This window comes from Bombina bombina, chromosome 5, assembly GCF_027579735.1.
Source record: "Bombina bombina isolate aBomBom1 chromosome 5, aBomBom1.pri, whole genome shotgun sequence".
Classification (NCBI taxonomy): domain Eukaryota; kingdom Metazoa; phylum Chordata; class Amphibia; order Anura; family Bombinatoridae; genus Bombina; species Bombina bombina.
In genome coordinates, this window is record NC_069503.1 from 373864576 (window position 1) to 373882417 (window position 17842).

General features: G+C 42.1%; 1 protein-coding gene across 1 annotated transcript in view; it reads right to left on the reverse strand.

The window, feature by feature from the left end:
• HACL1 (2-hydroxyacyl-CoA lyase 1) overlaps positions 1–17842 on the reverse strand; it is a 181192-nt gene that overhangs the window by 79781 nt on the left and 83569 nt on the right. The window contains exons 12-13 of the mRNA XM_053714200.1: positions 15759–15860; positions 2986–3140 (exon numbers count right to left, since the gene is read on the reverse strand). Of these exons, the coding sequence (XP_053570175.1) occupies positions 2986–3140; positions 15759–15860 (257 nt within the window). The remainder of the gene's footprint in view (positions 1–2985; positions 3141–15758; positions 15861–17842) is intronic.

A 17842-nucleotide genomic window follows, 5' to 3' on the forward strand; every position in this document is an offset into this window, starting at 1 on the left:
TGAGAATATTAAACATTTCTATAATTTAAGTTGTTGATTTATTTTGAATTTATAATTTAAGTTGTTGATTTATTTCCTCCAAGGGTCTTCTGAATGCTATAAGACATCTCTAAAGGGCTCTTAGGCTTTTGAAATTTTGAGGTTAAACCTTGTCATTGCATTATGGGAAGTTAACCCATTGAGTTATTACGAAGATGATATTTGCCTACTAGATAGGCAATAAAAAGATTATACAACCTTAATCTCAATAGAATAACCAGCAAGATAGGCTGCAGATTAAAAAAAATTATAATCAACGAAATCCAAGGCACAGAGGAAGTAAGGACTAGTACTGAGCCTATCGGTCAGAGAACCGAGAGCCAGGAATAGACTCTTTGGACTTACAATCTCAGTATGTTGTTCGTATTTTTTCATTGTTTTTCACTGTTAACATGATGTAATGCAAGGCAATGAATAAAAAGATATTATATGTTATAAGTTAAGTTATTATAAGTAGGGTTATTCTGTTTGCCTTTTTTATTGCTGTGTTTATATTTGACCAGTAGGAGGTAATATAAGGGCATTGCCACCATATGTGCAGAAAGGTGCCAGGAATACCACATCCTCTTCAACAGTCCGGAGAAGAGCTTTAAAAAAATTGTAGAGAGTCTGGAGGGTTTTTTTCACGTTAATTTGCAAGCACTGTATTGAAGATGTAGCTCTATTCATATTCTTAAACATAAGAGACCAATATTTTTGTTATTTGAGTCAGCAGTTCAGTTTCCCATTTAATTGTGTATGATGTTAGATTCCTAGAATGGTGGTTTAAGAAAGCATTAACTTTTAATGTTATGGGCGCCGTTCATCAAACAGTGATTGCAGTTTTGTAGCCTATGTGGTGCAGACACACTCATGCAAGCCTGAAACAGTAAGTTAAAAAGCAGTGGTTATACTGCTTTCTAAACACTGTTAAAGAATCCCGGACTGATTAGTCTGGGATGATCGACAAGCCTTGCACTCACGCAAGAGCAAGGCATAATAAGCATTTGCTTGTTCAATGTTAAAGGGACATATAACCCAAATTTTTTCTTTCATGATTCAGATAGAGAATATAATTTTAAACAACTTTCTAATTTACTTCTATTATCTAATTTGTTTCATTCTCTTGGTATAATTTTTTAAAGGAGCAGCAATGCACTAATGGTTTCTAACTGAACACATGTGTGAGCCGATCACAATCGATATATATATGCAGCCACCGATCAACAGCTAGAGCCTAGGTTCTCTGCTGCTCCTGAGCTTGCCTAGATAAACATTTCAGCAAAGGATAACAAGAGAAGGAAGCAAATTAAATAATAGAAGTAAATTGGAAAGTTGTTTAAAATTGTATTCTCTGTCTGAATCATGAAATAATTTTTTTGGGTTTCATGTCCCTTTAATTGTGGAAGCTGATGTAGTTTCGCAATACACATAGGTGGATAGGTTCTCTGACTGGGAGCTTGCAATTTGATAAATGGGCTCCAATGCATAATTTTAGGTTTAGCCCCAACAAATAAATTCTATTAGTGCTTATGGGGAGATTCTGTAGCACTATTGCAAGTAAAACATACTTTAATTTGGAACATGATGATACAAATAGACAGGATTTTTTAATATTAGGATAAGACCTTTCATGTGCATGCAGCTGTTCTGTACCAGTGCTGTAGCTTGGCATAGTATTTGTGCTGTTGTTTATGGGAGGCAGTGGCCATCTTTTGTATTAAAGATGTTTAAAACCTATTTTATAGATAGAAAGGGTCAGAGCAGAAACCCTATTATGATGTGTGTGTGTGTGTGTGTGTATGTATGTGTGTGTGTATGTATGTGTGTGTATGTATGTATGTATGTGTGTGTATGTATGTATGTATGTATGTATGTGTGTGTATGTATGTATGTATGTATGTATGTATGTATGTATGTATGTGTGTGTGTGTGTGTGTGTATGTATGTATGTATGTATGTATGTGTGTGTGTGTGTATGTATGTATGTGTGTGTGTATGTATGTGTGTGTGTATGTATGTGTATGTATGTATGTGTATGTATGTGTGGACTGTGTGTGTATGTATGTGTGGACTGTGTGTGTATGTATGTATGTATGTATGTATGTATGTATGTATGTATGTATGTATGTATGTATGTATGTATGTATGTATGTATGTATGTGTGTGTGTGTGTGTGTGTGTGTGTGTGGCCCCACCTGTCTGTGAGGAAAAACTGGGGTAACTGGAGCAGCCATGCAGCTGAAAGTTTGCAAATCACTTGGGTTTTTCCTAGCCAAAAATAAGTGAATATTTACCAGCCGGTATTGTAACAATTGTTACTGAGTCTTGAAAACTAGTTCTAAAGACCATAATGCATTTTAGTCCCATTCCCCAGTTTTGCATAACCAAGACTGTTATATTAATACACTTTTTACTTCTGTGATATCTTGTATCTAAGCCTCTGAAGACTGCCCCCTTATTTCAGTTCTTTTGACAGACTTGCATTTTAGCCAATCAGTGCTGACTCCTAAGTAACTCCACGGGAGTGAGCACAATAGTATTTATATGGCACACATGAACTAGCGTTGCCTAGCTGTAACAAACTGTCAAAATGCACTGAGATAAGAGGCGGACTTCAAGGGCTTAAAAATTAGCATATGAGCCTAGCTAGATTTATCTTTCCAACAAAAAATATCAAGAAAATAAAGCAAATTTGATGATAAAAGTAAATTGGAAAGTTGTTTAAAATTACAATACCCTATCTGAATTATAAAAGTTTAATTTTGACTAGACTGTCCCTTTAATTTCGAATTTCAAAACATTTCAAATTTAAGTGTTGCTCTTCTTTACCAAAACTTGGTTTTGAGTGCTTCATTTATGTAAAGAAATTGTGAATAAACAAAAGTTTAATTACAAAATATGTACTTGTCTTTGAGAAGCTTATAACATACAAACTTGAACAACATTTACAAAGCCCTTTTTTACCTGTGGCGTGGATAATAGTTCTGTAGTACAGTGCGGCCAATGTCCATTGTATTAGCTCCTTCACTCACAATGATGCAGTTGTTAGGTAGTAATTCTTTGATTTTATAGAAAACTGTATAATAGTTCATAGGTAGCGATGTCTGTGATGCTAAAACCTGAAGAATAAAATGATTAAATGTTGACTTGATGGCACCTTTCCGTTATATTTGCTGTTAGCCCAGTGACAATCTATATTTTACCTTTAGCATTTTTAATATTATAATAAAAGAAGCAACTAAATATTTTCTGTACAGTAATCAATATGAAAGAGCAGCTAGTAAGAAAAAAAAAAAAGTGACGTAAAAACTGTTTAAATTAAAATAAAATGAATTAATTGTGTACTTCCTACTAATATTCAATGGCTGATAGGCAACACATCTTAAAGGGATATGAAACCTAAATGTTTTCTTCATGATTCAGATAAAGCACATGATTTTAAACAACCTTCTAATTTACTTCTATGATCAACTTTTCTTCATTCTCTTGGTATCTTTTGTTGCAAAGCAGGGACGAATGCTTAAAGGGACATTTAACACCTGATGAAAATTGCTAAAACCTACTTTATCTTATTAATAAAAAGGAAATTTATGCTTACCTGATAAATGTATTTCTTTTACGATATGACGAGTCCACGGATTTCATCCTTACTTATGGGATATCGCCTCCTGGTCAGCAGGAGGAGGCAAAGAGCTCCACAGCAGAGCTGCATAAATAGCTCCTCCCTTCCCTCCCCCTCCAGTCATTCGACCGAAGTTAGGAAGAGAAAGGAAAAGCCAAGGAGCAGAGGTGACTGAAGTTTAACAAAAATAAAGATCTGTCTCAGAAAATGACAGGGTGAGCCGTGGACTCGTCATATCGTAAAATAAATAAATTTATCAGGTAAGCATAAATTTCCTTTTCTTTTACAAGATATGACGAGTCCACGGATTTCATCCTTACTTACTACTTACCAAAGCTATAGGACACGGATGAAAGAGAGGGCCAAGACAGGAACCTAAACGGAAGGCACCACTGCTTGAAGAACCTTTCTCCCAAAAACAGCCTCAAATTTGCAAAATTTGGAAAAAGTGTGAAGAGATGACCAAGTTGCAGCCTTGCAAATTTGTTCAATAGAAGCATCATTTTTAAATGCCCATGAGGAAGCCACAGCCCTAGTGGAATGAGCTGTAATTCGTTAAGGAGGCTGCCGTCCCGCAGACTCATATGCAAAACGGATGATACTCTTCAGCCAAAGAGAAAGATAGGTAGCCGTAGCTTTTTGACCCCTACGTCTCCCAGAAAAGACAACAAACAATGAAGATGATTGACGAAATTCTGTAGTCGCCTGCAAGTAAAACTTCAGGGCACGGACGACGTCCAAGTTATGTAACAGACGCCCCTTCTTTGAGGAAGGATTAGGACACAATGAAGGAACAACAATTTCCTGATTAATATTTTTGTTGGAAACAACCTTAGGATGAAAACCGGGTTTGGTACGCAACACTACCTTATCAGCATGAAAAATAAGATAAGGAGAGTCACATTGTAATGCTGAAAGCTCAGAAACTCTGCGAGCAGAAGAAATAGCAACCAAAAATAAAACCTTCCAAGATAACAACTTAATATCTATGGAATGCATAGGTTCAAACGGAACCCCTTGAAGAACATTAAGAACTAAATTCAAACTCCAAGGAGGAGCAATTGGTCTAAACACAGGCCTGATTCTAGTCAGAGCCTGACAAAAAGATTGAACATCTGGAACATCTGCCAGACGTTTGTGTAGCAAAATAGATAGAGCAGAAATCTGTCCCTTTAAGGAACTTGCTGACAACCCTTTCTCCAATCCTTCTTGGAGAAAGGATAAAATCCTAGGAATCCTAATCTTACTCCATGAGTAGCCCTTGGATTCGCACCAATAAAGATATTTACGCCATATCTTATGGTAATTTTTTCTAATAACAGGCTTACGTGCCTGAATCAAAGTATCAATGACCAAATCAGAGAACCCTCGCTTAGATAAAATTAAGCGTTCAAACTCCAAGCAGTCAGCTGTAGAGAAACTAGATTTGGATGATAGAAGGATCCCTGAATGAGAAGGTCCTGCCTCAATGGAAGCTTCCACGGTGGCAGAGAGGACATGTCCACCAGATCGGCATACCAAGTCCTGCGAAGCCACGCAGGAGCGATGAGAATCACTGAAGCCCTCTCCTGTTTGATACGAGCAATCACCCGGGGAAGGAGAGCAAACGGTGGAAACACATAAGCTAGGTTGAACAACCAAGGCATCTATCAGTTTGGCCTGAGGATCCCTGGACCTGGATCCGTATCTCGGAAGCTTGGCATTCTGACGAGATGCCATGAGATCCAGCTCCGGCCTGCCCCATCTGAGAATCAGGGTGGCAAAGACCTCCGGATGGAGTTCCCATTCCCCCGGATGAAACGTCTGTCTGCTCAAAAAGTCCGCTTCCCAGTTGTCCACTCCTGGGATGTAGATCGCTGACAGATAACAAGAGTGAGTGTCTGCCCACCGAATTATCTTGGATACTTCTCTCATCGCTAAGGAACTTCTTGTTCCTCCCTGATGATTGATGTAAGCCACAATCGTGATGTTGTCTGACTGAAATCGGATGAATTTGGCCGAAGCCAACCGAGGCCAAGCCTGAAGAGCATTGAATATTGCCCTCAACTCCAGAATATTGATTGGAAGTAGAGACTCCGACCGAGTCCATCCCCCCTGAGCCTTCAGGGAATTCTAGACTGCACCCCATCCTAGAAGACTGGCGTCCGTAGTCACTATCACCCATGAGGTTCTGCGGAAGCACGTCCCTTGGGACAGATGATCCTGTGACAACCATCAAAGAAGAGAGTCTCTTGTCTCCTGATCTAGGTCTATCTGAGGAGACAAATCTGCATAATCTTCATTCCACTGTCTAAGCATGCTCAGTTGTAGAGGCCCCGAGATAAAAACAAGCAAACGGAATGATGTCCATTGCCGCCACCATCAATCCAATTACCTCCATGCACTAAGCCACTGATGGTCGAGGATTGGACTGAAGGGATCGGCATGTATTCAGAATCTTTAACTTTCTGACTTCCGTCAAGAAGATTTTCATGGATATAGAGTCTATTAGAGTTCCTAGGAAAGGAACCCTTGTCTGTGGAATTAGTGAACCCTTTTCTAGATTCACCTTCCACCCGTGAGTCCTTAGAAAGGACAGCACAATGTCGGTATGAGACTTTGTCAGTTGATAAGATGACGCCTGGATCAGAATATCGTCCAGATAAGGCGCCACTGCAATGCCCCGCGGCCTGAGAACCGCCAGCAGAGACCCCAGAACCTTAGTGAAAATTCTGGGTGCTGTGGCCAGACCGAAAGGAAGGGCCACGAAATGAAAATGTTTGTCCAGAAATGCAAACCTTAGGAACTTGTGATGATCTCTGTGGATAGGAATATGAAGGTATGCATCCTTCAAATTCACGGTAGTCATATATTGACCCTCCTGGATCAATGGAAGAATTGTCCGAAAAGTCTCCATCTTGAAAGATGGAACTCTGAGAAACTTGTTTAGACTCTTGAGAACTAAAATGGGTCGGAACATTCCCTCTTTTTTGGGAACAACAAAGAGATTTGTGTAAAACCTCTATCCCTGTTCCTGTATTTGTCAGGGTTTTTTCCCTGTTGTGTTTGCCATGTGCTGCTGGCAGCCATTTTACTCACCCCTCTTCCCGACTATGGTGCATTGTGGGGGATGCTGCTCAATTCCTGCACTTCCTTTTATGGCCAGACTGGTGTGCATCATCCATGTGAGACAGGATGCAGTCTCAGAATTGTGATGTCATCACTTATTATTTAAAGGGCCTCTGTTCAGTATGCTTTGCCTTGTCTCAGACCTGTTTGTGAGAGTTCCTGTGTATTACCTGGCTGCCTGACGTCCTTCCTGGTTCCGGACTCTGCTGTTTTCCTTGTTCCTGATTCCGGCTCGTCCTATTCAGTGCAGAGGGTTTTTGAACCAGGTGGGCATTTACTTTGAGATGTTACCTCAGGCGTTTCCCTCTGACAGAGCTAAGGTGGGATTTCTCATCTCGTTACTCTCTGACACAGCACTTGCCTGGGCTAATCCCTTGTGGGAGACTAATAAACCTGTGATTTCAAATTACCCTGAATTTGTGGCCTCCTTTCGAAGGGTATTTGATGTTCCGGCTCGCTCCTCCTGTGCTGCTAAACGACTCATGTCCATTCAGCAAGATACAAGATCTGTTGCTCAGTATGCTATTGAGTTCCGTACGCTTGCCGCAGAGGTAGGTTGGAACAATGAAGCCCTTGTTGCCGCCTTCTTTCATGGGCTCTCTGATGCAATTAAAGACAAAGTTGCTGCCAGAGATTTACCAGAGGATCTTGAGGCATTGGTGTCTTTTTTGATCCTAATTGACATCAGACTCAGAGAGAGGCCCTCTTTCAAGGAGCGCTTGCGGAAGCCCCCTGTTCCGTTGTCTCCTACGTGTTCGTTCCCACCCATGCCTCCCTCTCCTCCCTTGCCTCCTGGTCCCGAGTCACCAGGTACTGCTGAACCGATGCAGCTGGGATTCATGCGCCTCTCCGCGGCAGAGAGGGCCTTTAGGAGAAGGGAGGGGCTCTGCCTCTATTGTGGGTTACAGGGCCACCTTTTGAAGTCTTGTCCTACACGGCCGGGAAACGCTCACACCAAAGGTCCTGTCGGGGGCAGACCTTGGGTGGTTTATCCTCGTTCCCGGAACCGCTTAAGGAGAAACCTTTGGTCACGGTTGTCCTTTCCTGGGTGGACTCCTCCATAGTCACTCAGGCTCTTGTTGACTCCGGTGCTGCGGGCTATTTCATTGACAGTGCTTTTGTATCAAAGCACTCCATTCCTGTTTTGCCTCGGTCCATTCCGCTTGCTATTGAGGCCATTGATGGCAGGCCCCTTCAGCCCGCACTCGTTACTCACGAAACTGCCCCGTTGTCCATGGCTGTTGGGGCTCTCCATTTTGAAACCCTCCACAGTTCCAGGTGATAAATTCTCCGCATTTTCCGGTTGTTCTGGGTTATCCCTGGCTCCAAAAGCACAATCCCAGTCTCGACTGGTGCAGGTCCGAAATTTTGTCGTGGTCCCCGCAATGTATTTCCACTTGTCTTCGAAAACCAGTTAAAGTCTTGTGCACTTCTTCGGTTTCTCAATTGCCAGAGGAGTACCGAGTGTTCCTAGACGTGTTTGACAAGGTGCGTGCCGGTACGTTGCCTCCTCACCGGTCTAACGATTGTGCCATAGACCTGCAACCTGGAGCCATTCCTCCTCAGGGCCGGGTGTACCCTCTGTCTGTTGTGGAGAATTGTGCTATGGAGGAGTATGTTGCCGATGCTCTGTCGTGGGGGATAATCCGCAAGTCCTGCTCTCCTGCAGGGGCTGGCTTCTTCTTTGTGAAGAAAAAGGGTGGCGAGTAAAGACCATGTATCGATTATAGGGGTCTTAATCGTCTTACCATTAAGAACGCTTACCCTATTCCGCTTGTTACGGAATCCTTTGACCGCCTCAAGGGAGCTACGGTCTTTACTAAACTTGATTTGAGAGGAGCGTACAATCTCGTTAGGATTAAGGAGGGCCACGAATGGAAAACAGCATTTAACACCAGGAGCGGGCATTATGAGTATCTTGTAATGCCCTTTGGCCTATGTAATGCTCCTACTGTTTTTCAGGAATTTATTAATGATGTCCTACGAGATATGTTGCAACAGTGTGTTGTGGTGTACTTAGACGACATCCTCATACACTCACCCACACTTGAGGCTCATCGTTCTGATGTTACACGGGTTCTTCAGAGACTACGTGAGAACGGCCTGTTTTGTAAACTCGAGAAATGTGAGTTCCATCAGACTCAAGTAACCTTCCTAGGCTATGTTATCTCCATTGCAGGGTTCTCCATGGATCCTGACAAGTTATCTGCAGTGGCCTCGCCCAGTTGGTCTTCGTTCTATTCAACGTTTTTTGGGGATCGCCAATTACTATAGAAAGTTTATTAAAAACTTTTCTTCCTTGGTCAAACCTATCACAGACATGACCCATAAAGAGAATGATCCACTCCATTGGTCACCTACTGCCATTAAGGCCTTTTATAGTCTTAAGACTGCCTTTGCTGCCGCTCCAGTTCTGGCTCATCCTAACCCTGTCCTGCCTTTCGTTCTTGAGAACGATGCGTCTGAGACTGGAGTAGGTGCCCTCTTGTCTCAACGTCCTACGCCTGACGGTTCCTTGCATCCGTGTGGTTTCTTCTCTAAGAAATTGTCTCCAGCGGAGTGCAATTATGAAATTGGCGACAGGGAATTACTGGCCATAATTTTGGCACTTAAGGAATGGAGGCATCTTCTCGAGGGTACTAGCGTGCCAGTGCTCATTCCTACTGACCACAAGAATTTAACTTATCTATCTGAAGCAAAACGTTTGTCGCCCCGACAGGCCAGATGGGCGCTATTTTTGTCTCGGTTTAAATTATGTGGTCTCCTACCTGCCTGGTAGTAAGAATGTTAGGGCTGATGCCCTCTCTCGACAATTTTCGCCTCTGTATAAGGAGGAGTCTGTACCTACTCCTGTTATACCTCCTGACCATATTTTGGCTACCATACGTACTAATTTGACTTCTCCCTTGGGGGAGGATATCCTGGCTGCACAAACCAATGCACCTCCTGAGAAACCTAGTGGTAAGTGTTTTGTTCCTGAGAATCTTCAAAATAAACTTTTGCACACTTGCCACTATCCTAAAGTCGCAGGTCACCCAGGCAAGAACCAAATGATTTGGTCTGTCACCCGACAATTCTGGTGGCCAGGTCTTCGTTCTGATGTTGCTGCGTATGTTGCCTCCTGCTCAGTTTGTGCACAGAATAAGACTCAACGTCTTCCTGTGGGTCTTCTTCATCCTATTGCTAATGGTGAAGTCCTTGGACACATCTTTCCATGGACTTCATTGTCGAGCTCCCTGTTTCCAATGGCAATACTTTTATCCTTATGGTGGTTGACCGTTTTTCTAAAATGTCACATTGCATTCCCTTGATGAAGCTGCCTACCGCTCAGGAGCTTGCTTCAATTTTTTCCCGGGAGGTCTTCCGTTTACATGGGTTACCCAAGGAGATAGTGTCGGACCGGGGTAGCCAGTTTGTCTCCAGATTTTGGCGTTCCTTTTGTGCTCAAATGGGGATCCAGCTCTCCTTCTCCTCGGCAAATCACCCTCAATCCAATGGGGCTGTGGAATGGTCTAATCAAGCTCTGGAACAGTTCCTCCGTTGCTATGTTTTAGATCACCAAAATAATTGGTCTGAACTGTTACCTTGGGCAGAGTTTGCTCGTAATAGTGCTATTAATGCTTCCTCCAAGATATCCCCGTTCATGGCGAATTATGGGTTTCAACCATCCTTGTTGCCCGATTCATTCATGTCTCAGAGTATTCCGGCTTTGGAGGAGCATCTCCGGCAACTCCGTTCCACATGGGTGCAGATTCAGGATTCCCTTCATCGTTCTATGCAGCACCAAAAGTTCCAGGCTGATCGTAGGTGTCTGCCCGCACCTTCCTACCAGGTTGGTGAGAGAGTTTGGCTGTCCTCCCACAACTTGAACCTTCGTGTGCCTTCCAATAAATTGGCTCCCCGTTATGTTGGTCCTTTTAGAATACTCCGACGGGTAATCCTGTGGCCTACGCTCTTGACCTTCCTCCTGCTATGCGCATCTCCAATGTTTTTCATGTCTCCCTCTTGAAACCATTGGTTTGTAATCGGTTTACCACTGTGTTGCCTCGTCCCCATCCTATCTTTGCTGACAACCATGAGGAGTATGAGGTCAGCAGCATTATTGACTCTCGTATGTCCAGGGGCCGTGTACAGTATTTGGTTCAATGGAGAGGCTACGGTCCGGAGGAGTGTTCTTGGGTTCCCTCCTCTGATGTTCATGCTCCCGCAGTCCTCCGTGCCTTCCATGCCCTTTTCCCCAATAAGCCTTTGTCCTCCCGCAGGGGAGGGGTCGTTGAGGGGAGAGTACTGTCAGGGTTTTTTTCCCTGTTGTGTTTGCCATGTGCTGCTGGCAGCCATTTTACTCACCTCTCTTCCTGACAATGGTGCATTGTGGGGGATGCTGCTCAATTCCTGCACTTCCTTGTATGGCCAGACTGGTGTGCATCATACATGTGAGACAGGATGCAGTCTCAGAATTGTGATGTCATCACTTATTATTTAAAGGGCCTCTGTTCAGTATGCTTTGCCTTTGCGTTGTCTCAGACCTGTTTGTGAGAGTTCCTGTGTATTACCTGGCTGTCTGACGTCCTTCCTGGTTCCTGATCCCTGGCTTGTTCCTGACTATGCTGTTTTCCTTGTTCCTGATTCCAGAATGTCTGACTATTCGCTTTGGCTCCTGACTCGGCTCGTCTGACTACCAGCTCTGGTTTGATTCCTGGCTTGTTATTTGACTTGTGGACTTATTATTTTTTGTTATTAATAAAGGTGTGATTATTTTTGCACTTCTCGTCTCAGTCTGATTCCTGGCACCCTGACAGCATTGGAACGGGGCAAATCACTCCCATGACGGAGAAGTCTCTTACACAACATAAGAACGCCTCTCTTTTTGTCTGGTCTACAGACAATCGTGAAAGAAGAAACCTTCCAAGATTTTAACCATAAGGCTCTTCACGCTAAAATGGAAAATCTCGAATTCTTAGCCGCCAATTTGGCAATCTGAAAGGCGGCATCCGTAATAAAAGAATTAGCCAGCTTAAGGGCCTTAATTCTATCCATTATTTCGTCTAAAGAATTCTCAGTCTTAAGAGACTCTTCTAGAGCGTCAAACCAAAAGGCAGCCGCAGTTGTGACTGTTACAATGCATGCCGTTAGTTGTAATAGAAACCCTTGATGGACATATAGTTTTTTGAGAAGACCCTCCAACTTCTTATCCATGGGGTCCTTGAAAGCACAACTATCCTCTATAGGAATAGTCGTACGTTTAGTCAGGGTAGAAATAGCTCCCTCCACCTTAGGGATCGTCTACCAAGAATCCCGCACAGTGTCAGCTATAGGGTACATTTTCTTAAACATAGGGGAAGGGGAGAACGGAATTCCCGGTCTTTCCCATTCCCTAGCAATGGTTTCCGAAATTCTCGTAGGAACCGGAAAAACATCAGAATATGAGGGTACCTCCAAGTATCTGTCCATCTTACACAATTTCTCTGGAGGGACCACAATAGAGTCACAGTCGCCCAGAGTCATCAAAACCTCCCGTAGTAACAGACGGAGGTGTTCAAGCTTGAACCTGAACGACATCACTTCCGCATCTGTCTGGGGTAATGCACTTCCTGAGTAAGACAGCTCCCCACCTGGGTCTCTCTCCTACTGCGTTTGCCTTGCAAAACTGGCAATTTAGACAAAACTTCTGAAAGTGTTGATGACATAAATGCAGCCATATCCTGCAGAGTAAATGAAGGCGACGCAGTTGAAGAACATGGCGTCGCTTGAGTGGATGTTAAAGGCTGTGACGCTTGGGGAGAAAGTTACGGCATACCCTGAATCTCATCAGTTTGAGAACAATCCTTAGATACCTCTTTATTAAAGAAAATTTGTTCTTTACACTGTAAGGCCCTATCAATGCATGAGAGACAAAGTGTAACAGGGGGTTCCACAATGGCATTTAAACACATAGGGCATGTACCTTGTTCAATGTCATCCATGATACCAAAAAGCAAATGCAAGCTTGGTCAACTTAGTGATAATATACTGTAAAAAACTTTCAGTGTACTATATCTTTCCAAATAAGGCCCAGAATATAAATGTGCAGATATAAGCTGTATATATTTATATAAACTTTCGGTGTACTGTGTCTTTAAGAAAAAAAGAAAAACTTTCCAATTAAAGCCCAGAATATAAAAGTGCAGATTTAAACTGTATATATTTATATTCCGCTCCCTGCACGTGAGCCTTGTAATAACACACTGGATTCCAGCCAAAAAAGGAAACGGTCACCCTGCCGCAGCTCCGCTACGGCTCCTACAAACTTGCTTACGTAACCAGGTTTAGCCCCGTAAGAACGGCTCCCCTAAGATCCCCTGTATATTACAACAAGCGAACTTAGGAGCCGTGAGGAGAAGCAGCCACCGGAACTCAGCCAAGTAAGAAACTGCGCGGCTAAGCGCGCAGCACCAAGCCCCACCCCTCATGGGTGGAAACAGGACACACAAAACCCTGGGGAAAAAAAAAGTACAGAACCGCCATGTACCGGAGTCTATAACAAAACAGTTATCACCCCAGCACTACCCCCAGCGTCAGCCACTTCTATAATCTAATAAAATTACTAGAGTCAAGCCCCATAATACAGGTATATATCCACATAACATCCCAGCGCTTCTAGCTAAATACCAAATGCCAGAGTGTCTGGATATTCAGCAGTATGTCGGTTCTCTTTCTAGCTAATGAAAACCTACATACTGTCTAAGGGCAACCCTTAGGTCTATCACTGTCAAAAACAGAGTACAGTTGGATCTGAGATATGCTGCAGAGCCCCCAGAGTAAAAGACTGCACTTACCTCCATGCTGAGGAACAGCATGATATGCCCACAGTGTCAAGAGGTCCACTCTTCCTCCTGAGGTTCTGTGAAGGCAGAAAGATCTTAGTTAACATTCTCTAAGATCATACACAGAAGAGCAGCTCAAGTATGGGAGGCGCAGAGAAGCAAAACTCCACCAGTTCCCATAGCCTGAAAGGCTATCACTCCAGAAGCTGCCATAAAAGAAATAGTACACTTCGGCACCATTTAAAAATAAAAAAACTCTTGATTGAAGAATGTAAACTAACACCTCACTTTACCTCTCTCCTATCACTAACGCAGGCAAAGAGAATGACTGGGGGGGGGGGGGGGAAGGGAGGAGCTATTTATGCAGCTCTGCTGTGGAGCTCTTTGCCTCCTCCTGCTGACCAGGAGGCGATATCCCATAAGTAAGGATGAAATCCGTGGACTCGTCATATCTTGTAAAAGAAAAGAAAATAATCACTGCTGTCCGTTTTATCTGTTCCTCTTACCCCAAACGGTTGACGAAGATTGTTTTGAAGTACAGTGTTGATCCAGTGCTTGATTCTACTATGTAAGCTGCCGTATTGTAACATACCTTACAGGGGCACAGCAGTCACATGCTCATGATACAGTCACATGACACACACAGCATATTATTTGTTACATATTACTTAGAGAATCACATCTGTTTGCAGCGTGTGAGCTGCAGTGTCTGAAGATACTTATTTATTTGTCACTCACTGTATAAATGTATTAGCTTTCCCCATCTATTTATATACATATTATGCAGCACAATTGAATAAAATGCTTTATAAGCACTATTTATGTTTTTAACGCCCACCCACAGTTTTACTTTTCAAACTGCCCACAAGTTTTATGCACTAGTCTAAGCAAAAGCCATTTGCAGTTTTCAGGCACTATTGTCGTAAATCATTTTTTAAGCTCCATGAGGGGAGAGGGAGGCTCTCAGAGACACTGGATATACTCTGTGGACGTGCAGAAGATTTCTGCTTCTCATGAACTCTCCTGCTTATGTAAAGCTAACTGATCAGTAAGTAATGATCGTCTGTTTTATTTGCCAGTGTGATCTGCTCCTGTCACACCCTCTTCTCTAGTGACTGTGTCTTGGCAGAGGGTGTGACAGGAGCAGATCACACTGGTAAATAAAACAGACGATCATTACTAACTGATCAGTTAGCTGGTACAAGTGCTTTATATAAACAGGAGAGGTCATGAGAAGCAGTAATCTTCTGCAGCCTGTCTGAGAGACTCCCTCTACCTCCCTCACGGAGCTTACAAATGATTTACGACAATAGTGCCTGAAAACTGCAAACAGGTTTTGCTTAGAGCAAAAAACTTGTGGGCAGTAAGAGTAAAACTGTGGGGGCATTAAAAACATAAACCGTGCTTATAAAGCATTTTATTTCAGTTGTGCTGCATAATGTGTGTGAATATAAATAGATGGGGAAAGCTAATTCATTTATACTGTGACAAACAAATATGTATGTTCAGAGACTGCAGCTCACACGCTGCAGACAGATGTGATTCTCTAAGTAATATGCTGTGCGTGTCATGTGACTGCATTATGAGCATGTGACTACTGTGCCCCTGAAATGTAAGTTACAATATGGCAGCTTACATAGGAAATCAAGCACTGGATCAACACTGTACTTCAAAACAATCTCCTTCAACAGTTTGGGGTAAGAGGAACAGATAAAATAGACAGCAGTGTTTAAGGGATTATTAGAAGACAGGTGTTAAGTGTTCCTTTAGCTGGCCCATTTCTTGAGCACTATATGGCAGCAATTTTGCAAGCATGTTATCCATTTTCAAGACCACGAGATGGCAGCACTATTACCTTTTTAAAAATGTTATGCTCTGTGTGAATCACAAAACAATCACATGTTTTTTTTATCCCTTTAATGCTCATTAACCATTAGTAGGAAGTACACAAATTAAGCTTCTGTATTTGTTTAAATTTATATTTAAAAAATGTTTTTATCATTTTTCAGGAAACAAATATGAATATGTTTAAATGATGTTCTGTCAGATGGATAATAGAACATATTGAGAACAGTGTCCCTTTAAATTACATTTCATTATAGCCAGTAGCGTTGTTTTTAAAGACATAGCTTCTATCTTTATGACTAATGAGTTTGCTGCCATTCTATTCTATACAGAATGCTGGCACAGCATATTTTATTCACCTTTGAGTTTTCCTCATTTTGTCTGATCTTTGCCCTGAGATTTTTCCACCAGTTGCTGTTAGCTGGGTGCTTCCAGGACGTCCTACTCAGATGCTCTAAAAGCTGTAAAAAAAATACACAACATCAGTCATACACACAGGGGTGCGTAAATTAAAAATTACATTTCAATTTGCCAAAATAATTATTAGCAATGCCTAACACTAAATATTTGCAATAAATGTATTAGAAGGTGTGCTACAAGCCTGAAAAATAACAGAAACCTGCATTCTAAACAGTAAAATGTTCTATTTCAATAAAGCCTTTTTTATTGCACTACTGGATATATCTGTTTAACCTCCACAAAATAGTTAAACACATAGTTAAAACTTGGAGAAGCAATGTTCCAGAGTGAATACTATCAAATGAGTAAATGACATGAGTAGTGAAACAAGCAAATCCACAAATAAATAGGAAGGGTACTTATGTTTATTTAGGCTGCATCATTTTATTTGGCAAATTATCCACCTATAAGTTCTGAGAGTTAAAGAGACATAAAATTCAAAATTAACTTTCATGGTTCGCACAGAACATGCAATTTTAAGACACTTTTCAGTGTATTTCTATAACCAAATTTACTTTGTTCTCCTGGTATGCTTTGTTGAAAAGCATACGTAGATAGGATCAGTCTCAGCAATGCACTACTGGGAGTTAGCTGGCGAATTGTGGCTGCACATGTCCCTTGTCATTGGCTCACCAGATGTGTTCAGTTAGGTTCAAGTAGTGCATTCCTGCTTTGGAGCTGACTTTAACTATATGTTAACCCCTCTGCAGAGGTTAAACATATAGGGCTAGATTACAAGTGGAGAGCTCATTTATCGCGCACCCGCAAATTTGCCCATTTGCTGGTGCGTGATAAATAACCAGCCATTACCGCGAGCTTGCGGTAGCAATTATCACTTATAAAATTAACCAGAGATTAGATCTCTGGTTACATTTTATAAATGTGCCCCAAATGCCCCCAAAATTCAGTGTTAGTTTTCTTTCATGATTTAGGTAGAACATACAATTGTAAACAACTTTCCAGTTTACTTCTTTTATCAAATTAGCTTCATTTTCTTGGTATTATTTGTTGAAGGAGCAGAAATGCACTACTGGTTGCTAACTGAAAACTTGGGGTCAGCCAATGACAATAAGCATATATATGCAGCAACCAATCAGCAGCTAGCACCCAGGTGCTTTGCTGCTCCTGATTTTACCTAGATAAACCCCTTCAACAAAGGAGAACAAGAGAAGGTAGCAACAAATAATAGAAGTAAAATAAAAAGTTGTTTAACCCCTTAACGACCAGCATCGTACCCTCTACGACGCTTGTCGTTAAGTCCTGGGCTTCTCTCTGCCATGAGTGGTACACTGCAGAAATAGAGTTGCAAAGTTACCGATGCAGAGAGGGCAACTCTGTGGCACTCTATGCATTGGACAGCAGTGGTGCCGATCGCTGTTGCGTGGGAGGGTAAGGAGGGAGGTGGGTTGGAGGGAGGGGCGGGACCGCTACCATCTGGAAAGAAAAAAAAAAGCGTGGAGTTGCAGTGAGTGGGAAGGAGGGAGGGGGTAGATATAGTGGAAAGTGGGTTTGAGGGTGGGAAAGCGATCTGGGAGGGGGTATGGTAATGAGGGGGGGCAGCTACACTACATAATTTTTTTTGTTTGCCAAATAAAATTATAGCTAACTGGGTACTGGCAGACAGCTGCCAGTACCTAAGATGGCGGCTAATAGGTGGAGGGAGGAGGGTTAGAGAGCTGTTTGGGGGGTAAGGGAGGATCCTACACTGCAGAAAATATATTAATATATTACCTAATGCAAATGTCAATATCGGATGTGTGTTTGACCTAATATCTCATTAAAATAGTTCCAGCCTAGTGCTATTAGAAAGTTTGAATACATTATAAATGTAGTTCACATATATTGTGAAAAGTTACTCCTCTTAGGTGACGCCTAGAAGTATAGGTGTAATTCCACTTTGTACAATGCAGACTTAAACAAAACATATTCTGTATATACTAGAACCACCTATATATCAAAGTTTATAATCTTATATAAGTAATAT